The following is a 22,663-nucleotide window of genomic DNA, read 5'->3' on the forward strand; positions in this document are numbered from 1 at the left end:
GCTAGCAGAAAATACTGGGGAGAGTGAGAAGGTGTGACCCTTCCCAGGGGTGGGCCCTTTGTTTGCATGTCATTCTCCTGCTTCTAAGTAGTCACAGTTTGTCTCCCAAATTCATTCTGTAGCCCAGCATATACAATGGTCCCCTTACCTAGTTCCTTGTGACTCCAATGCCATTGTCGCCTGAAAACTGAATGACAGGAATCAAGAATTGCATTATGCCAGTAATCCAATACAAAGTTCTGTGAGTCCTGAGAAATGAATGGGACCAAAATGACCCGGGCTTTCCTTCCTCTTTGCGCCTGTTTCTTCTTTGCTAATTTATGCAGACTCCTTACTCTACTGGCTATGGTGGGGAGTTTCCTAGGGAGGCAGTGTGGCTTAAGGATTTGGCCTTTCAGGTCATAAAGTCTTTGGTTTAAATCTCAGATCTGCCATACGATCAATCTCCTGTACATCTTTTAACTTTACTGAGTGTCAGTTTCTTCTTCTGTAAAGTTTGGATGATGCGAATCCATACAGAAGAATTTTTGAGAGGAATAAAAACAATTCTTTAAAACAAGTACTGCCTAACAGGTACCCAACAGGTGGTAGTTATTGAGTATTTATAGATTTTCATATATTCAGATATAACAAGGTTATAAAAAGGAAAAATAACCTGGAACCATCCTAACATTATTTCCGGCTCTCCATATATACAAGACTGAGAAATGGTTCTCAGACTGAGAGTATTTTCCATTATTAGGAGTTTTGTTCTCTTCATTTCTTCTCAGAAACATCTCAAGTTTCCACTCTTATTATAGATCTAGAATAAATACATTTCCCTAGGGGATAAGGAATAAGACCTTATTCAAAACATTTCTTTCTTTAAGGAGAGAATGTCATTTGTTGTCGTTTCCCCTGATTTATCCTCACATCTTTATTGTATGCATGGCAGTCAGTGCAGTGGTGCCCTTCAAAGACCTTGGCCCAGCAGAGGCTTCTTAACTATGTTCTGGGAATGAGATCTGCCACTTTTGACTTAGACCCTTAAGGCATGTCTTCATAGCTGCAATGACATGTCACTTCCCACTGCTTTGAAATCCCACAGTGGAAACACTTCAGGCTGATCTATGATTTCCTTCTCTTGTCTCCCGTCTCTCCCTCTAAATACTTCTGACCTCCAATTCTAAGCCTTGATGACTACCCACCAGTAGGTATTATGTATTCTGAATCACAACTGGCACATTGAGTTCGGGTGCCACTGGGCAGATAGCCCCCAGTTTTAATTAAAGTGTTTTGGTATGGAAAGCTGCTGCATAACAATGTCTGAGCAGCCCTGATGAGACAAAGTCTTTTTAAGCTCATAATAAGAAATAAACCTGCGTGCTCCTCTCATGAGTGAGTAACAGATGCAAACCACCGCGGGAGGACACTCACCGGAATATGTGGAAGCCTGCTGACTCCCTCACTTCAATGTTCTTTTACACTTGAAGCAGGTGACTTCATATCTGCTGGATTTTCATCACCATCACCTAGCCAGTCCCCAGGGAATCTTAGACATGGAGTGGGAGGAAGAATAATGACCCACAAAGGTATCCAAGTCCTAAGTGCTCAGGATCTGTGAACATGTTAGATCATGTGTCACAAAGGAAGTGAGGTTGCAAAATCAATTAATAACGCTAATCAGCAGGCCTTAAAATCGAGAGTTTCTCCTGGAGCATCTGAGTGAGCCCACTGTAATCCCGGGCATCATTAAAAGTAAAAAGGGGGACAAAAGAATGGAATTCAAAGTACATGTGACTGTGGAAGAAAGGCACCAGGGAATGCAACATTGCTGACTTTGGAAAGAGGAAGGGGCTGTAAGCCAAGGAGACTTGGTGGCTTAGAGAAACTAGAAAAGGCAAAGAAAATGAATCCCCCAGATTCCCTACAACGTCTACAGGACATTCAGCTGTGCTCACATCTTGATTTTTGCCCAGTGAGATCTGTGTCAGTTTTCTACAGGACCATAAGACAATAAATTCTGTGCTGTTTAATTTTAGTTGTTTAAGTTGTTTAGTTGTTTAAGTTTGTAGTAATTTGCTACAATGGCCACATAAAACTAACACATTGTTTCCTTCTTTCCCTGTAAGAATAGAGGTATGACAAAGTACTTTGGTTTACAGAGGTATTGAGGAGGGAGAGTATAATAAGGGAAAAACCAGAAAAAGCATTATTAAGGGTGCTAATTGCTCATTTTTCTTCCTTTTCTTATTGCATCTATTCCTAAGTGCAGCTAACACAATACTTGCTTGGAGAGACATGGAAGCACTCTGATCATTTGTGAATCAAAATAAATTATAATCTACACTCATAGAGAAGACATTCCCTGCTTTCTCCCAGAAAAGAAACAGATTAATGTAATAAAATATCTATTTGAACAATCTAGGCATATTGAAATATTAAATCTTAAGAAAAAAATAACAGTAACAGTGCATTGTGTATTTCAGTTCTGTGTAATTGCATCAGAACAAATTGTTCAGATAATCTGTGTCAAAAGAAAGAAATGAGCTTCTGAGTCATCTTACTACAAATCTTAGAGAAAATCAGACATTTGATCTTGCTGTGAATCTTAAATGATTGTCTCCTCATCTTTTATAAAGACTCAATGATAATTTGGGAGGTCAAGTGCTGTGACAGAGAAGTCTGTGCTCACCAGTCAGTACCATGGACAGAACTAAGCAGGTGAAAATAGGCAGTCTGATTATACAGGCCACTTAGAAGTGCTGAACTTCTGGGAGGGTCCCCTGACTTCTAATCTCTCTGGCTGCCTCTTTTCTTTTCCTTTTTTATTCTTGCTACATTTTTGAGTGAAAATGTTGTCATGAGCACTGTAGTGTGCTTGAGCTAATCACCAGTGTCCAGATAAAGGGTGATAGAGATAATGATGTACATTCTATAAAACATCTGGAGGGCAGAGCTGATTTATTAAGTCTTCATTACAGTTTGTAAAACACATGAATGACAATGTAGAAGTTTGAAACATTATCACCAAGCAGAGATGGCCGAGGCAGTTTTCACTGATACATTGATGTATTGATACTTACAGTAGGGGTGGAGTTTGGAAAAAGGAGATGAAGAGAGGTAGGGGATGGTTTCCCTTACTCAGGGAATAACAAGGTAATTTCTGTAGTTTTAGATTTTATTTAAGGAGGATATGGAGCATAGTTTGAAAAAAACCTGCTTCTGTTTCATGTTGGAGAGCCCCTTGGGTGGGATGCTGACGTCGCTAAAGCAAACAGCCTGGGTTTCGTCGGGTGCCTGTCGTCAGTGCAGTACAACCACATAGCCCCGCTGAAGGCCGCCTTGCGCCACGCCGCCACCGCCCCCGTAACCGTTCAGGGCACCTTGACAGAATCCAGCTGCAGCCCCGCCGAGGACTCGAGCATGGACACAGTGACCACAGTGCCCTCCTCCTCAGGTACTCGGGGTGGCCATGCGCCTTCCCACTGGCACTGCTGCTGGCCTTTGGGACACGCATAGGCTGAGGCTCATAGTACTCAGCCTCACATGTACAGTTACGGGTGGCTAAGAACTATACTGGCTTCTCAGGGGTGATTTTATATGCATTTAAAGTGTGATGAATGGTTAAAGCTAAATGCATATTCACATGGGTTACATATTACAAATATGTAATGTATACATTATATACATGTATGTATATGTGTATGTATTACATATATATATATGTATATTCACTACTGTTTAAGGCTACTGCTCTGAGGATAGAAGACTTTAGGGTCAGGGAGGCAGGCTGGTTGTTGAAATTAATATAATCCATGTGATTAAAATCAGCGTTTCTTAAAAATAGCACTATTGTTAAGCACAGCGCTATAATCTATATCTTCTCTCATTGTACCACTGTCTAAAATACCTTTTCTGTCTTTTCTTAGTCATTGTCATCCGGCATGTCTTGAAATGTGCCCGGTGTTTGTTTTACTCTGGTGCAGTGACCAACTGCCAATTAGCCGTTAATTATGAGCAAAGAAGGGGGCTGAGTTTCTCTGCTGCCTGCTTGTCCTCGATCCTCGGCAGCAGAATGTGTGTTTCAGAACCTGAAAATGACATCTGGCTAACTTGGACTCAAATTCTGAATCTGCCATGAATAAATGATATAGAACTTTGGACAAGTCTTTTAATGGCTTCAATCTAATTTCCTTATCTGTAAAACGGGAAAATGATGCCATGGTGCAATCATTCCCTGAGGACTAAATGATACAGTGATAATAATGATAGCCAGTATTGGTCCTGAAAATTGTTTGTGCGCTACATGCATGCACATACCTGTCTTCACCCCCTTTTGATACAATGGCAGATCTATTTTTTTTTAAAAAAGCATCTAGCCCAATGCACCCCAGTAGAGCAGGGATTCAAACCCGGATCTGCATGCCTTCAAACACAAGGCTCTTTTTCCTGTACCATATATGCTAAGGTACATACAGTGAAATTCTTCTCTGATTAGTGAGGGTTTTGGGGGTGTTGGCTGCCCAACGCTTTTGTCATCCCCTGTGAATGGGCTTAGAATCTGCTTGCAGCTGACTACAGAAACCTCCAAAGCAGAAAGGACCAGAGGCAGGGGGCCACTGGCATGCCAGGAACAGCAGCAGAGCAGAGAGGGGCTTCCCGGGCAGGCGGGTGGGAGGCTGTGGGCCACGGCAGCCACGGGTGGGCCCCACAATCCTCTGTTTCAACCCCTTACCTTAGGGCTGACGTAGAAGCCGCGGGGGGGGGGGTGGACCTGCAGGGTGTAAGCAGTGCCCTTCCCACGCCTTCTTTGTGTATGTTTGTTTGTGTTCCTTCCAAAATGCCGACACACAGCTGTGTGGGAGCACCTGTTCTGACCCCAGATAAATCACCTGGGCGCCGTGTTGTGGAGCTCCTTCCGGGTGTCTGAGTGAGGGGCGACGTGTCATGTGTTCCTCCTTTCAGATCCCTTCGGGAAGACAGACGAGAGGGAACCCCTCACCCACGCAGTTCGCAGTGACTCAGCGGTGATCGGAGGTAAACCATTGCTTGTTGCTGAAAGCAGGAGAGTCACAAATGCTTGTGTACCTTAGAGAAGCTCCTCCGAATCCCTCCGTAATCACAGCCAGCTAGCATCCAGAGCACCCACGATCGGCCATACCGCGAGCCTCTCCATGAATAGTCCCTGTGCCCTGTGGCAAAGGCCACCTGCCCCCAGCACCAGGAGCTCCATGGATGCATTCTGCCCCTGCCCCCCAGGCAGCTGGGTGCCGGGTCAGCAGCTGGGGGATTCGCTGAGGCAGGCAGTGTGCACCCTGCGTGCTTCCTCCAGTCGTCAGTTATCCTGAACACCAGCCCGGCGCACCAGTAGAGCACACGGGGAGAACCTCCTTTGGGCAGACAGCTGGGCAAGGCTGCCAGCCTGGTGGTCCCTCTGCCGGTCGATCTGGGTGGGATGGCACGAGTGGGCTGAAGCCCGCAGGATGGCCGTTCGCGTGCAGGAGCACATGTGGTCCTGGACACAGACCTTGGCTGCTGTGCTGTGAGCCCCGCACCCCGTCTCGCCTCCCTCGCTTCCCCGGTTCCTCACTGCCTGTCGGCCTCGCTCCTCTTTATCCTGCCTCAGTGGGGCTGCCGCCTGCAGTAGCTGCACCTTGACTTCTCCATCTGGGCTTTGTAATACTAAATGGTCCCTGAGCCTTGTTTAATGCAAGGTGCCTGTGAGAGACGAAACCCGTTTCCATTCGAGAACCAGAGGCCACACGGCTGCGCCATCCCCACCTCCTGGCAGCTGCGTGTACTGACTCTCACTGTGTGGCACCCTCCCCATTTGATGTGTATTTGTGAGCCCCGACATTGGGTCAAGTGCACAGCTGGGTGGGGAAGGGGCCAGGGAAGTAGAGCCCAGCCAGGCAGTGGTACAGGTGACCCAGCGCAGCACGGCTGTGGGCTGGCAGCCCACCTTTCCTTAGGAAGCTCTCCTGTGTCTCACCTGAATTTCTGCCCCAGGACAGAGTCCTGCTTCATCTTTGCTTGGCATCAAGAAATGTAGGAAAGAATTTGATGTGTGTGTCTCTTCCTATAAATTATCATCAGACAAGTGGAGAAAAGACTTTCGGGCCTGCTGAATTTCCTCCGCTCATTTATGTGCATCTGCAAGTCTCTGTGACAGCAGGAGATCCATCCCAGCCCCTTGGGAGGGCCACCGAGGCTTGCACAGTGTCCAGCTCCGAGCAGTGCTCACACCGAGGGTGTAGAAACGGATTCTGGGCCCCCTCCCCGGAAGCTGCAGCCCAGTCGTAGCCCCCACTCCCTACCACCCAGTTATTCGTATGTTTGTTAGCACAGGGGGTTTTCCGTTGCCTTAATCTCAAATGGTTGGGGGAAAGTGCCCCATAATCATTTAGGAAAATTTTTATAAAAGTAAGCAGTTGTAATCATGGCCCCAGCTCTGATACAAATCTGTGGAAGATATGCATTCAATATGTTTACCTCTCAAATGTCCATATTGCTGTAAGTCATAATACAGCGTGTTCAAAATGACTTCTAAAATAAACATTTTTCTCACTATCCATTCTACTTAGAAAGAAATACAAGAGAGCAGAAGATACACTTTATTAAGATACACTTACCTTTGAATATTAGAACTAGTTTTCAAATATTTTAATGTGAAAAGCTACATTCATGCAAAGATGCATTCTCCCTATAAAAGGTCAGCAGTCTCACGTTTCCACCATCCCTTTGCCAGCTTTGATCTTCATACCCCAGGAGGCTCCCTGGCAAACGTAGGGACGAGACCTCAGGGTCAATGAGGTCAGCTTGCCGGTCGGTCCGTGCAACCAAGGTCAGGGGCTGGCAGGACCGGGCAGCAGCTTGCCGTGTCCAGGGACTCCCGCTCTGGAGGGCGGAGGTGTGCCATCCATGAGGCAGCCCGTGCCCTGCGCAGCACAGAGCAGGTGGCCATCCCTGGGTGCTTGGGTGCCCATTTCATTATTAATGAGCATATAGCAAGGCAGGCATATACCGTAAACAAATTCACATAAGGAGAGCGTGTATTGGGATGGGACATATTTAATATTATTTTCTAGGATGCTGAAGGAGTTCTAAATTACTTTGTTGCAAGGGGACAAAGAAATACGCTGATTTCACACGATTCTGACACATTTGTTTCAGCAGGTCTTGAAGAAATTTACTAAGATAGCCTTTGCTAGTCTAACTATTTATGTGACGGCGTTCATCGCCCATTAAATAGAACCGTCTTGATCGAACTGGCTTCCTTCCTCGCTAGTCTGAAGGAGGTGGTTTGCTGGGAACCGAGACTGAACGCATTCCAGCAGGTCTTCCCAGGCTCGCGGCCGTTTGCTGCGTTCTGTTCTCTGCTCCCCTGAGGGTCCCCCCGCGGGGAATGCCAGCCCACGGGCACGCGCGGGGTGACCCCTCCTCTGCTTCCTCGCCCACAGGAGTCATAGCGGTGGTGATCTTCCTCATCTTCTCTGTCGTCGGCGTCATGACCCGGTTCCTTTACCAACATAAGCAGTCGCATCGAACCAGCCAGATGGAGGAGAAAGACTACGCAGAAAACGTGGGCAGTTCCTTTCGAAATGACATCGACTTGCAAAACACAGTGAGCGAGTGTAAGCGGGAGTATTTCATCTGAAAAAACAATATTTTAGCAGGGTACCTAATACTCCCTTTCTGGTTGTTCAGTGTTCCCTCCTCCTCCCCTTGCTCCTGTCTTTTAATTTTGGTCACTCTCTCTGTGGCATTTGTTTGCCATTTATTTCCGGAACGCACCTGCGCCCACACGCATCCATCCCCTGGCGCAGCCCAGTCCGGCCAGGTCTGTTGCGGCCGCCGCCCTCCTTGTCAGTGACCTGTCATGGTGGCAGCGACTGCCCGAGAGGCAGGCCAGCGCCCGTGGTTCCCATTGCTCGGGCACCAGTCATTCCCGCAGCCAGGTGGTCCTGCGGGCTTGCTCTGCAGCTGAGCGCTGTCGCGGTCACCCCTGGCACCCCCATGCCCAGTCCTTCCCACCGGGGACCGCAGGGTGCGCCAAGGTGCTGGAGGCCTGGTTTGCCCCACCGCCTTGATGAAGGACCGAGAGGGGTTCATGCGTGTCGGCTCCCTCCCCCTCGGAGGCCCGCTGCCCAAGTCCAGCACTGCTTCCCCCTGACTCTCGTCGCCTGAGTATTTTCAAATCTAGGATTCCTGATAGTGAGTGGGCTGTTTTCTTGGTCCTTTCCCACCAGTCTCTCCAGGGGCCGACACTTCAGAACAGCGCACAATAGCAAAAACCTAGGGGAAGCATGGAAAATAGTAGCTTGAAATCAGGAGGTAAAGAGAAAGCTGCTAGGTAGATGTGCTATAACTCCCAAACTGTCTCTTCCAATTTTGTAAGAAATGTTAGGTAGGTCATTCCTGGGATCATCATGCTAAGGTATATGAATCTACTTATCTGTCTACATCTATGTAAGTTGCTGCAGCATATGTCACTTTTTTAAAAAGTCTGAAATAGTATCTGATTCCATGAAAGAGCTTAAGCCATCTCAACTCAGCTTAAAAACAAAACAAAAACAAAAGACAAAGGGCAGAACTGCGTGAAAGAAGAGAAACACCAGACAGAATTCTTCCCTTCCATCCACAACTAAAGGTCTGGGGAAGAAAGGGGGGGATGTCGCATCTCACACAGACACAACGGCCCGCCTAGGTCCCTCAGGCCACTTCCCGGGGGGTTTAGGACGCGCTGACACAGAAGACATCACGATCAGCCCCAGAGAAAAACCCCTACTTAATTCAGAGGAGCCCTTGGGTTCTGTAACGCATCACGTTCTCAAATCTGCCACATCCCACATGCCCAAAGCCCAGCTTCCCACACCTTTGGGTAGAAGTGAACTCCCGGAGGAAATAACGACAAATATCAGGGTCTCTGCCCCTTTCGATAGCAAAGCACTGAGAAATAGAGTCATCCCTTCAAGAAGGCGCCTGGAGCTCACCCACGAGGTAGTGGGAAGGGTGATGATTCTGCGTGGCTCGGCTGCAGGCCATCCTGGAGAAGAAGTGGGGGAAAACAATATGAATATTTCTGTTTGCCAGAATGCCAATATAATGCTAGGCAGGTGCAGGACACACTTGCCGATTCCCTTTACAGGCTGTGTGCCATTCCTGGCCACTGGCGGGCACTTAGCACCCTTCTGCACAATGGCTCTCAGCAAGGAACCATCCGCTTCACCCCATTTCAGGCTTTTCTTTCAGTGGCAGAGCACCTGGGGTGCACATTCCATCTGTGATCCTATTTCTCAACTCTAAGATGTTCTGAGTACACATTCTCTCCTTATAGTTTTCCACGGATTCTTTATCCCTTCATCATTTCCATTCTGTCCTTTTGCTAGCTAATATATTTTAAAGAGATTCTAATAAGGACACCTTTTTCCCCCATCCAGATTTAATAAGATGAATGATCCATTAAGAAGAGGAAAGATCTTTAAACACTGTTTTCTCCTGCCCTGTCCTCCCTATTTTCCAATTTTCACTTTTGAATGTTCTATTTCTGCAAAAAAGGCTTTATAAGTTATCCTTTTGCTTGGCTACATGGTCCTCTGTCCCCTGAACTAAAAGCCAGCATGAAATGCAGTGGTTTTCGCCCAAAGCATGGCTGACGAGGGAAGGCAAAGGGAGGTGTAACAGGCTGGAGCTCTCATGACTCGAGCCTCTGAGAAGCAAGGACTCCGTGTTGCTGACACAGCACTGACGGGAGGATGGGAGATGAGCGAAGGCCAGCTCAGAGCACTTGCCTTCTCAGAGTATGTATGTGCTCGTAGGTCTGTAAGGTGAAGAATGTGGGAAGCCCCTCCCTGCCTTGTAGCCCCTGTTCAGTGCACCACGGATGCCCCCAGCATCCCTCCTGCACACGGACACTAACTGTGCTTGCCCACCACCACCAAGACCTAAAGGCGGATGCCGAGACGCGGCAGCTGCAGACACTCTTACATGTAGAGTCTCAGGGTTCAACCAGAATTATTTTTACAGGGTTGGATATGTCATGACCCCAGAGAACACTCTGTCACTAGATGTATACGAAAAGCAAGCAAACTGCTCCCTCCAAAGAAAAACCCGATTTTCAGTTCAAAATAAGTGCTAACTCTGCCTGTCTTTCCTCAGTGGTACCAAAATCCATACAGTTTTGTGCAAATGTTCAATTGTGTGAGTGTTTCAATCCTTGGGAAATTGTAATCTAAGACAAATCATCTTTGAAAGCTTCCTAAGCTCCCCTTAGCCACATTCGTGCTCCAGCAATCAGGTTTCCCGGCTGTAGGGACCCTCCAGCGTGACCCTCAGGCTCTCATACCTGCCCTTTACAAAACCATCTCACAGGATGTGGCCTATTTACAGTAAAACTAAAAATACCTTTGCAATTTCACATTCTAAGGGATCTGTTTCATTCATACACTTTTCACAAAACAAATCTATTTATGCAAACAACAGTGCATTTGCTCACCCTAAAATATGTTCCCACTCAGTCCCTCATTTATTGTGTGTATAGGTTGGATTGCCATGGTTTCTATGAGAATTCGTCTAGAGAATTAGACATTTGTCACTTTTCTAGGTACATTTTTATGAATAGCTTGGCCTCTTCTATTCACGCTCAACTACATATGGGAGATTTATTTTGAGGGTCCTAGGGCTGCTGTTTAAAAACAGTCTCTGTTCTGTGCAGTAGTAACAGACGGTACTAACCTGACTTCCACCCTTGGTCAGACCCATGCCCGCCACTGGGTAAAGGGGCCGGGGCAGACAGGAGAAGCTGACTGTTCTCCTCTTTCTCCATTCCATCATGGAGTATTTTTTGAAGACCCAGTACTCCAAGGGTATAGTAGACATTGGGTGTGCTGCCCCTGGGAGTCCCAATCTCAGCAGCGTTAATAGGGGTGATAAGTAGGGTAATGGGACATAAAGTGCTATAGGATGTGGAGCAAAGGTTCTGCACAATTATCTTTGTAAAGCCCTTGCTAGAGACTTAAAGAAACAGAGAAAATTCCAGAAATTATTTACATTTTTTTTCTTGTTTATTGCTTCCACCTTCAATAAACTGCTTTGTTTCTCCTCCTCAGAGTAAATACCTGTCTATGCAGATAAACTTCTTTAGAGGGAGGTGGACTGACTCTTTAGGGACAGCAGGAATAAATGGCCCCCATGTCTAAAGTCCATTTTGGGAGTAGAATTCTCTCCTCTTTTGTTTCAGTTTGGTCGGGGGATTCTGAAAGTCCTTCTTCCCATCAGTCAGCCCTCAGTGATGACCTGGGGACTCTCTTTGGGGCAGGAAACAAGGGTGAGAAATCTCTCCTCTGCCCCCTCCTGCTCTCCCCTCGGTTCTCTTATCTCCATCTATTCATGGCCTGGTACCTGCCGGTGGTCTTCCAAACACTCCTTAAGGAGTCTTTGTTGTACCCCAGCCCCATAACACCCTTCTTTGCCCTGTGGAGCCATTTGACTGTATTAGGAGGATCTCTGAGAGCTCACTGTAGTATATCTTTCAGTAAATGACTGACTAAAAGCTGCTGTCCATCTAAGTGAGGTCTCACATGTGTGCCCTGGGTGAGCGTAGTCACGCATCTCTGCAGGAAGCCCATTCAGTTAGAGGAACCTTACTGGGAAGCTGCAAGCAGAGCGTCTTTGTGATATTCAGGGAGACAGAAATCAGGCATCTGCATCCTTTCTTATAAAAAGGCTTTACAGTTTGACCACCAACCCCTGGCTTCCTTGGAATTCTCCAATAGCTACAATCCATCAAAACTACACTGTGACACCAGCCAGCTGAAGGGAATGTGAGTTGTAGTGGACTGCTCTGCTGCTCGTTGTTCCTCGACCCAAAGGCCTGGACGTGCTGTGTCTTTCATCACCCTTCAGGTCACAGGTCGACCAAATAAGTAAGAGGCTGCCCTGTTCCTGTGGATGCAAAGGGGGCCACGGAAGAAGGTGCAGGGAAACTTCCGGAATGCTTGCAGGGTGGCTGAGCTCTCTGCCACATCTCTCACGTAGCTTGAAAATGTGTTCTTTAAAAGACACGTCGTGTGGTCATCACTTCCACGGTGTCTGTGCGTCTTTCCCTCCCACCATCCTCTCACCCACACCCTTACTTGTTAAGTCATTGCGTTTGCAGATTTTAATTGTCCCTGGTTTTTATCTCTGCTTTCAAAATTTCCGAATAGTTGAACCTCCTAAAGAGGAAAAAAGTGTAAACAGATATACAGAAACACTTTGTAAAACAGGGCTGTTCTTCAAGGTTTCTTCTGGACATTCTCCATTCACGCCGTTTAGTTGGGGGAGAGACATTTCGTTTCGACATTACAGTTATTTGAAAGCTTCATATAAGGTCTTAATATTTAACACCGGCCATGTTTGAGTGATTTTTCTCTTATTTTGCACTAAGGTACTCCGAGGAAGAACAGAAAAGCACATTTTTTAGTGATATATTGTAATTTATAAGCTAGTTGTCTGTCTTTTGTAATATTTATAGTCTACAAAATGGCTAAGCAAACATGAGCAAAAATTAAGGCAAACGCTGGTTTCGGTGTTTTGACCACAACTGGGGGAACGTGTCAGGGAGAAGGGAACTGTGGCAACAACTGGTGTCCGACCCAGGTGAAGAGGGTCGGTGCTTCCACCACGAAGCAGCCACCTGGTGGCTCCTGACTCAGGAGTCTCTGCGGTGGCTTGGATCATCCGACACATCAGGGAAAGAGGCAATATCATGGGCTTTGCACGAGCAATTCTTCTCCCACCTTTGCATAACATTTTTGACCCTTTCCAGCCTTCTTTAGTAGCATTAGCCACATCTTATTTTTTCAAGACTGTTGTTTCACTGGAATTTTCCCAGGGAGCTTCAGGGCTATCACTACAGTGATCTAACCTGCACTGAGCACAAGATATAACTTTAAGGAAGAGAACCTGTCAGGAACCTCTTTAGGTCCACGGTCCTGGATTGAAACCCCATGGGTTGAAGCCCTGAGGTCCTGAGACCTGTCCAGTGATATTTCTCCCCCCTTCATTGGCCCTGCCATCCCCAGAGGTGCCAAGTGATTTTCATACCCCTGACAATGAAAACTCCCAGGGCTCACCAAGTAACTCTAGTAAGGATTAATCCTTAATCCTGCCTGGGGACACAGGGAAACGTTTATAAATCAGCAGGACAAAATTAAGACAGCAGTCCTAGGCCACCACCACAGGTGCAGCTACTGTTTTAGTGATTAAGCCCTGGTCTTTCTTGCTCTCATTAGCATCCTATTCTTCCATGTTTAGACGCCAGCCGTAGCCTCACAGGATGTGGAAAGGGTGCAGGTGTGCACCAGGGTCATTGTACTACTGCACAGACTCTTTGGAAGGCCCATAAGTAGGAATTCAAGGGATAATTCTAATGGGCGTCTGCCTAGTCACAGCTTTGCATCATGTCAACCCCATCCCAAAGGCTTTACTCAAAATATTAACACAGTTTTTCTTCTCTTGGAATGGCAGCGCCAACCTGTATAACCGTGTCCTGCCTTAAATAGCCATGCAAAAACTAGCAGACCTCGCTTAAAGCAGTACTGTTATATTGTGAGAGGGACTTTATATTTAGTGAGGTCCAACACCAAGAACTTTCTCCTCTGAAGCTGGTGGTTGACAGGCCTCCTGATATCCTGACTTAAGGCCATCACTTCCAGCATACAGGTCACCTCTGCTATTACAGCATGAAAGGGGGGCCATATGTGGAAAAAGAGGCATGGCAGTGCCCCAATAAAACTTTATTTACACAACAGGCAACAGGTCGAGTTTGCTGATCCCTGCGAGAGAGCATCCCTCCGACAGTGTGCATTTCAGATGGGAAGTCAGTCTCTCTAGCAGGTGGGAGACCTCCTTTTGGAGAAATGAGGAGGAGTGGAGAGATTATTTTTAACAAGTAAACAATGAAATGCACAATAACCTCCCTTACGAAATATATCTGTCAGGCCCTTCATTATGGCAAAAGCACAAAGCAGGTCCCTCTCTTTGCAGATCTGCCAGAGTCTAGCTAGTCCTCTGACCTTCTCATTTTTGTTCTCAAAGCAGAATCCCAATTGACGTTGCCTCGTTCCAAGCCAGGTTTGTAGACCATGTAACATGTCTTAATACACTGTATGGGGAAAAAAAATAAGTTAGCCTTAGATTTCTTTGTTTTCTATGATTACTGTTGTACAGAAGAAAGACTTAAACTGTAAATAATGTATATTTAATAAAGAGAGAATTTTGTATGATTTTGTGTGGAAGACAAATGTGTCTTGCTGTGTTTTCTTGGGTTAATGAAGAGTCAAACAATTAATCACTCAGCTCCTGTTTCCATTCCTTCGACAATTTATGCCTAGACCACATGGCCTTGGGTCTCTGGAGAAACACAACCTCGCCCTCCCTGGGTTTATTGATTTCTTCGGGCTAACAGTGCTGGCCGGGGGCTCTCAGTATACTCACCTGCATCCTGGCTCAGACGTGAAAGGCAAGCTCACCAACACGGGCCTCCAGCACATGCAGGGTTCTGGGGCCCTCTGGTTCCCACTGCCCCCTGGAAGCCCCGGGCCTCCCCTAAGCCTCCATCGTGCCCACTGGCAGCGGCCACAGCTCTTATCTGACTTTGCCTCCCCCTTATCTCAAGAGAGTCTTACCCCCAGTGGACTTTGTGTTTGAGACACTAAGTTGTCATGAACTAGAACTCACCTCAAAAGGGTATTTCTTAAGGTTTCTTTGTATGGGTGAACATACAGAAATAACAAACTGACATGGATTTTAAACAGGAATATGACACCATCAGATTTTCCTTTTAAAAAATTATCTACCTGCTCAGAGGAAAATGGACCATAGAGAAAAAAGAGGGGAGGAGGCAAACATAGGCTCCATTTCAAGATCCTGGGGAGGGGAGGGTGGCCTGGACCAGGGCTGTTGAGGCAGAGATTGTCACACCAGGTGGGTCCGGATGGAGCAGGGAGGGCTCACTGATGGACTGGGAGGGGAGACGAGGATCAGGAAAGTGCACATTTTTGGCTTAAGAAATTGAATGGGTGGAAGCAAGTCGTTTTGTTTTGGGGAAAGGTGTCTGTGATGTTGGAGGGGATGAGGAGAATGAATTCAATGTGGATTCGGTTAAGTTTGAGATCCCAGCTAGGCAGTGCGTGCGGATGTGAGCAGGCGTCTGGGTTCGGGAACGCAGTCTGGTACATGTGTGATTATATCTTATATGTACATGAAGAAACAGGCTCACAGGCAGACTGGTTGAGACCACCCAGAACATGAGGGTAACTGGAGCAGAGGGATGTCAGAGGAGGAGGAGCCAGACACCGTGGAGAGAAGAGGACAAGGGGCCCAGGGCAGTACACTGGGTTACGTCATGTTCCAGAAAGCATTACGTGGTATTTGAGGTTAAAAGATTTCCGTTCTGAACCAACACTTTCCTTCCTGGCCAGGTATACAGACAACTATGTCTCTAGTTTGGCCCTACGGTGCCTAATTTGTAATAAGAGTACAAATACACTTACTGAATAGTTAATAAAATAAGAAATGTGAAAATATTTTTTAATGATACAGAGCAACACAAATATTAGTTATTATTGTACCTGCATGCTTGGCGTGGGGGAGAAAATCCAACTGTCACAGCAGGGCCAGATAGTAAGTACTGGAGGCTGCCTCCATTGCAACTGCATAACTTGGCTTTTTTAGTGCCAAAGCAGCCACAAACATTGCACAAACAAGTGAGTTTGGCTGTGTTCCAAGAGGACTTTACCTATGAAAAATAAGATTTAAATTTCATGTACCTTTCACCTATCATAAAGTATGAGTACTCTTCTAATTATTTTTCAGCCACTTAGAAATGCAAAAAATCTTGCTTAGTTTGCACACTGTACAAAGTCAGGCAGCTGACCAGATCTGAATCACGGGCCGGACGTAGTTGCTAGCCCTTTAGACAATTATTCTTTGAAAGTGAAGTCTAGCCTCTTTAAGTGTGAAGAGTGGAAAATAAAATATATGATCATCTTCTGGAAATGAATGCCATTAAAATGTATATGGAACGCAGAAAATCAAACTGAAAATGCTGAGAGCTCTCTCAGGGGTGTGAAGCTCAAAAGAGATCCGGACGCTCTTGAGTTAGTTGAACGCAGGAGGATAAAAAGCGAGGGGCCCCTTGGACCACAGCTGTGACAGGCGTGGGCCCATGGGAATCAAAACACCGAAGAGGCTGTGAACGTGAAGATGCCTGTTATCGGTACACCTCACTCAGGTGTGGCTTGGGAGAAAGGTACTCGATTCTTTGTTGTAATCTTGCTTGTTCAGTTTGGAAGACCCAGAGGAAGCCAGAAACTTGCAGAAGCCATCGGCTAGGACTGGATTATACATTTAAGTGTCTGAGCAAGTTAATTAGGTTGAATCACTTCAAAGAAAATGAAAATTATTGTGCAGAAAAGGGGTTTTGTGTGCTCAGCGTAATGATGTCTGTGTAGGAAGATTAATAGAGCAATTCAAGGCTTCTAAACCTGGCTGTCGTGCATGGGTGATGGGCATGAGTAAGATGGTCCTTACCTGAGCCCTTAGTGAGGAATGGCAGGACCTTGGGTGGCTGGGACACGCACGTTGGTGACCTCGCCTGAAGATCCTGAAATTAGGGCTTGTTCACGGTGGATTTGCTGGGATAGGGCATCAAATCTGTATCTCAGGCCTCCATTTGAGTGTTGAGATAGACAATACAAACTAACTGGCTAAGCAGAAAGCATAAATTCTACTTAAAGATTAAATTAGGAGGATTAGAACAAGACAATGCTAAATATTAAGCAGAAGTAAAAAAAAAAAAAAAAAGATGAAAATTTACATGTGGCAACAGGCCAAAAGCTTTGTGCTCCCCTAGGAAAGAAGAGCTCCTAGGCGGATGCCAGAGAAGTCCCGAGGGCTGGTGTGGTTTCCTTTCTTCTCGCTTTCAGCAAAGCTGGATGTGAATTTTGAGCTGAGTAACAGTCACTTTGGTTGCAAGGTCAGATCTAAATGCTGAAAGATAAAGAAGAACCAGGGACAGCATTCTATTTAAACGAGAACACCTGAATGCTGCGTCCTTCAGGCTTGCAGTGGGTTTGGCCGTGATCCCTGGCATTGACCCCAGGTACCTGTGCCCTCCAAAAAGTTACAGGCCACTCAGAACCGAAAAGAAAAAAAAGAAGATCCTAGCAAACCGTCAAATAATCCATCTGGGGTAACCTAAAATGGGATACTATCATATTAGAACGTAAGATTCTAAAAAGCAACTCATGCCAGAACAATTTAATTTCTGTCAACAGGAAGGTACAAGAAAGAAAGAACCAGAAGGAACCAGTGACCACGTGATTGACCTTTTCAGGAAGGTTGTCATCAGCTCTATCTTAGGACATTCTTCTCAATAAGTGACGACAGTGCAGAGTTCAGTACAATATTTCGATACAGAAACAAGTGACTTTAAGAGTGACTACTTGTAACTCAATCTCAACTGGAGCCATAATTAATTTAATAATAATTTAATAATTTAACAATTATAACTCATTAATAATAATGAGTCTTAGAATATATTATATTTTATGATTTATGATAACTCCTTATAATAAACAGAGTATGATTATCAAATATTTAGATAAACCTCACTAGGCATAAATATAAAAAATAAACTTATTTCAAGATGACATTGGACACTGGCCGAAGTATACTACTGAAAAAAAGAAAAGGCAATGAAATTTGATGAACATGAGGGACTATAACAAACTCACTTATGTTCAGAAAGGGGAAGCATTTGTATAGGGGAAAATAAACTCGGGTCAAAGACCACACTTTCAGTGTCAAGTAGGGACTTACTCCTCCATTGTGTGTATCTACAATCCCATCACATCTGCCCCTCAGGTTCTCCAATCACAACATACGGATGCCTCTGTCGTTAGCACTTTCCTTGCCAATGATCTGTTTCCATGCTAGCCTGTCAGTCTGTGAGCTTCTTGAGGGCTGTTCCCCTCCTTATATTCTCCAGAAAGCAGATGGCTTTAGGACGTCTCCATTAAAATTTTTGATTGAATCAATGGTCAAATGTCAGACTAAAATACCATGATAACTTTGGTGTGAAATGTATGACGGAGCAAGTCCTGTCATGAATGTTCAGAAAGCTATATAAGGTATTTGAAAATGTTTTGGGGATTCAATGAAGACAAAAATGAAGTAGAGCATAAATCCCTAAAAACCTTAAGGGAAATTGAATCATTTACTCATCCCAGAAAACTTAGCTATCATGTCCAGTTTCTTGTCATTGAACGTTTATTGAATTTCCTTACATTGTGTTTCATAAACATCCTTTAAATATTAACTTCACTTTAAGGAATGTATTTAAAACATTCTAGTTGATTATTTCTAACTGTGAGACAGATAAGACTTCCAGCCAATTTATTAAAATACAATTCCAGTAGGTGCAGGGCAGGCCTTCACAGAAACACCAGTTACATTTACTTTCATGTATAGGGTAACTGGGCCTGGGCATCATTCTCATGATGGAAATAAAAATAGGCAGTAATATTGAAAACACATAATACGCAGTACACGCAGGTCTTCCACAGCCTCAGAGGCACAGGGTGACCGATGCTGGCCCTGCCTTAAGGTCAGGCTGAGTTAAGGTCGTGGGTGGTTAATGCAGTGCCGCTGACCCTGTGGTCTGCCAGGGAGTTCCCGTAGCTGGGCATACATAGGAAATTTATAAAAATAGTTATAGGGCTACGTATGTAAGTAATGTACGAGGAGTAAAGTGTGTCATCCAAGTCTGGCACCTCAGTGTATGCGGACGAGAGGTAAGACTGCAGTAAAGAAATGCAGGGATCGTTTATCCCACATACACCAGTATTTTGGGGGCAGGGAACATTTTCTCTCAACCGCACTAGGTGATGCTTGTGATGAAGGTGCTCAGTATACTGGCCCGGCCACCAAAGCCTGGCAGGCTCGCAGCCTCATCCGCCCCTGACACACCGACCTGGGTGAGGACATCTCAGGCCTCAGCGGGGCCACTTCTGCTCGTGTGAGTGGAGGGTGCTCGCCAGACGCGCCTCGGCCTTCCCGGCTCCAGGGCTGGGCCCCAGCCACGGACCCAGCAGCGGTGCCCTGCGTCTTCCGCGCTCATTTCTCACCATGGGTCACATCAGCCCTGGGGACACATAAGAATATTGATGGAGGGTGACAGTGAGGACTGACAAAATAAGCTACCTCTGAAAGAAAATAGTGTTTGCGAAAACATTAAGGACTTTCAAATCATGTCCTGAATGGGAGAATGACCTGAAGATAGGGGAGTCTGAGGGGGTGAACCAGACAACCGGGGAGCAGTTATGGGGGATGCCCGGCTCAGGCCCACCAGGCCCGGGAGGGCAGCACCATGAACGCCGTGGCAGACACGGGAACAGACCGTGTTAGGGAAGCTCCCTCGGCTGCCGTGACCTCATCCCCCAGGCGGAGTGCACTGCCTCCCTGCCCCTCTCACCACGTCACTGTGGGGGGGGTCTCCCCAGAATCTGCTGTCTGGGGCTCAGTCCACCCTTCCTCCACCCACAGCTCCAACTGCCTGGAGAGTGAAGGAAACCTCATCTCCCCCAATATTTTGGGATGAATACTGTCTTTTCCCCCTTCCCCATCAAAAGCAGGGCCAGCATCTTCCCTACAAAATGCCAAGTGACACCTTCAGATTTGCACAGAATGAATATGAGACATTCTCATCCCCATTTCCCAGACACAGAAAATGAAGATACGGAAGCTGAAGGCAGAAGGTCGCACCGTTAAAGGTGGAAAGGAGCCGGGGAGAGTCCGAAGGGGTGAGCGGGAAACAGGAGCGCCCTACAGAGAGCGCAAGGTTCAGACGCGGCACCTAGGCTTCCTCCAGCTCTGCCTGCCCTCTCCACCACACCTGGGCGCAAGGAAAGGCCCAGTCGTGGGCCATGCCCGAGCCCTGGCCTCACCTGGCGCCTCTTGGCTCTTGTCTCCTCCTGCCCCACAGACAGACACTAAACAGACGGCACTGTCTCCGCCTTCCTCACCCGTTGGTCAGGCAGAAGATCCCGCCGAGTCTATTCAGATGAACGAAATGCCCTCCATCCTGGCAACCTCCCCCTGAGGGTTAGAGGAAGAGGGGGCAGAGGATGGATGGGCGAATGGACCTCAAGAAGACGTGAGGAGCAGTACTCAGATGAAAATCAAGAAGGACTTAGGAAACGTGCTGGTTTCCAGCTTCAGAAGTTTGAATGTGGGGTGTCAAGTCCAAGGAGGGCCGGACTGCGGTTTCAGGACACCCTTTTCTGCATGGCTCTGGGGAAACGAGTGAGCCACCATGTGTCCCGGTCCCCGAGGCTGGTTTCTGAGGCGGTTGGAGCCGCCACCGCCTGGCCCATCTGGACGGCCGTCTGCACAGAGAGGACAGCTGAGCAGGAGGAAAGTCGGAACAACGTCGGGACTGTCGGCGTCTACACGGTCCAACAACAGCCGGTGCGAGAGAGACTTCTGCAGGCCCAGCGCGAGGCGGACCTCGGGGAGAGCAGACAGGGAGCGTGCCCGGCGGGCTTCTCAGGGGCTGGACGGCGCAGGCCCGTCCTCGGCGAGTCGGAGGCTTGGTGTCCTGCCCTCAAAATGATGGCAATAGACAAAACGTGACCCGGGGTTCCTTCCCACTCAGCTTATGATTTCATGATTCTATTCTGAGAAAAATAAGCCCTTTGAGATTTCAGAAATATTTTCAGATTTGGGGAAGAATCACAGGATAAGATGTAATCACCTCCCTATAAGAAAACATGACAAAAAACTTTAGTGTCTATCGTGTGGTCAAATTTGGAAGTGAAAGTGGTGCTGGGCGGGCGTTTCCGTCAGCCAGTGGCAGTGACTGGGGACAGCCCTGCGCATCATGCATGTCCTCTGATTCCCACAATACCGCTCGCTACACAGTGAGCCCTGGTGTTCCCGGTTTGCTGATGAGGAAATTTGGTGTCCAGAGATCACATAACTGCCCCAGTTACTGCTCTGGCAGGTCGGGCGAGGTTGGGTGCTGGGTGATCTGATTCCGAATGCCTTGTTCTTCAGCGTAATCGATGCCAGTGTATTCACCCCCTTGTGCCATCTCGAAAGGCGAGTCTTAAGAGTAGAAAGAACAACATCCGGACATGTAAGTTCAGGAATCTTGAACCCAAACCCCAGGGTCTCCGCCACTGTGTCCTTCAATTCCTAGTCCACAGTGGCTACCCACAGCTGACTTTTAATTGAATCATTAACTTTCAAAATTATTCAATCAACTTAAACCCCACATCCATTTTAAAAGGCAAACTAGTTTGATAAGGCTTGTAACTAAGAGAAAATTCTCTGCCTCACCCAGTCCCTGATTTTTACTCCCCCCAAAGAAAAGACTTTAATCTATTTCAGTTCTTTGCTCTGGTTACACTCTCTCTTTGTCTAAATAACATGTTTATGTTGCTGACTTTTGACTTTTCAATTTTAGATAGCACTGTGATTTTCCTACTGCTGAAAACAAGGACTTAGGTCTCTCACACCCACTGCCATCTGGACCAAGGGCATTAGCGTGCGGCTGGTAACACCAGTATCAGTGCCGGTGTGATCGTGACTCATGCATATCAGGCAACCTAGGCCGGTTGCAGTGCAGTAATTGCACTTATTCTCTTGTAAATCTGCACTTGCTTCAGCTGTGGCTGGCTTGGTTGCCTCCATGCCCATCAAGTTTGTCGTTAAACTACCTGCAGGGTGGGTCTCCTTTTGATATGCTCACACAGGTCAGGTGTGCGGTTTCATTCATCCTTGCCCTTGGAGCCTTTGACCTGCCTGCTCTGCTCAGGCCGTCTGCTCTCCAGGCCTGCTGCTGAGCTGCTCTCGCAGGGCTTCCCTGCACCGTCACCCAGGAAACAACGCACTGTGCTTTATTTCGCATTATACTCCATTTGCCTGCATCCTGTGACTTCTGGCTTTCTAGTTCTCTGCCTCATTTTGGAAGAGTGTATTCTGCAGAAAACATGAGGTAATGAAAACTTTAAAACCTTTCTTATATGTAAAGTTCTCACTTTTTTCCACACTTGATTACTAGCTAGATGAGGTACAGAATTCTTAGCTTGGAAATGTTTCCCCTTCGAATTTTAAAGGCATTGCTCTACTGCAATTTTCACTTCTGATACAGGGACAGAGGAGTCACCTTACATACCGGCTCCTCATTCATCAGGATGTCTGCCTTTGACACTTCCTGAGGCTTTTCAGCATTTCCGCTTTGCTGCTGGTCTGGGATTCCATGATGGCATCACCTGGCATGGTGTTGTCCCACTCATGGCACTGCGCACACAGCGAGGACGCTAGGCTGTAGTTTGAAAGGCTCAAGCTTTCTTTGAAAAATTCCTCCTTTTTGAGTTCCCTTTGTGGAGCAAAATGATTTTGGACATCTAGACCTGATTCTCTTTATTTTCTATCTAATCCTCCATCATTTTACTCTTCTTTCAGAGAATCGTCCTTCCCGCCTTCAGACCATGGGTCATGCAATATCTTCTAAGTGGATTTTCTATTCCAGATGCGCATCCCTTGTGAATCCTTATAAGGCATTAAAGATTAGAGGTCATTTCACCTTCTTCATGAAACCTTTCCTGCCACTACCCCAGAAATGTTGTTC

General features: G+C 46.6%; 1 protein-coding gene across 5 annotated transcripts in view; it reads left to right on the forward strand.

Moving 5' to 3' along the window:
- The window catches only part of CNTNAP5 (contactin associated protein family member 5), a 628,981-nt gene extending 614,714 nt beyond the window's left edge, over nt 1–14,267 (forward strand). For all 5 annotated transcript variants that reach the window (XM_036884000.2, XM_036884003.2, XM_036884001.2 and 2 more), the window contains 3 exons: nt 3,221–3,439; nt 4,948–5,019; nt 7,443–14,267. In XM_036884000.2, coding sequence (XP_036739895.2) covers nt 3,221–3,439; nt 4,948–5,019; nt 7,443–7,639 — 488 coding nt within the window. In that variant the 3' untranslated portion in view covers nt 7,640–14,267. The remainder of the gene's footprint in view (nt 1–3,220; nt 3,440–4,947; nt 5,020–7,442) is intronic.
- The last annotated feature ends 8,396 nt before the right edge of the window (nt 14,268–22,663 follow it).

Source organism: Manis pentadactyla, chromosome 8 (assembly GCF_030020395.1).
Source record: "Manis pentadactyla isolate mManPen7 chromosome 8, mManPen7.hap1, whole genome shotgun sequence".
Lineage (NCBI taxonomy): Eukaryota > Metazoa > Chordata > Mammalia > Pholidota > Manidae > Manis > Manis pentadactyla.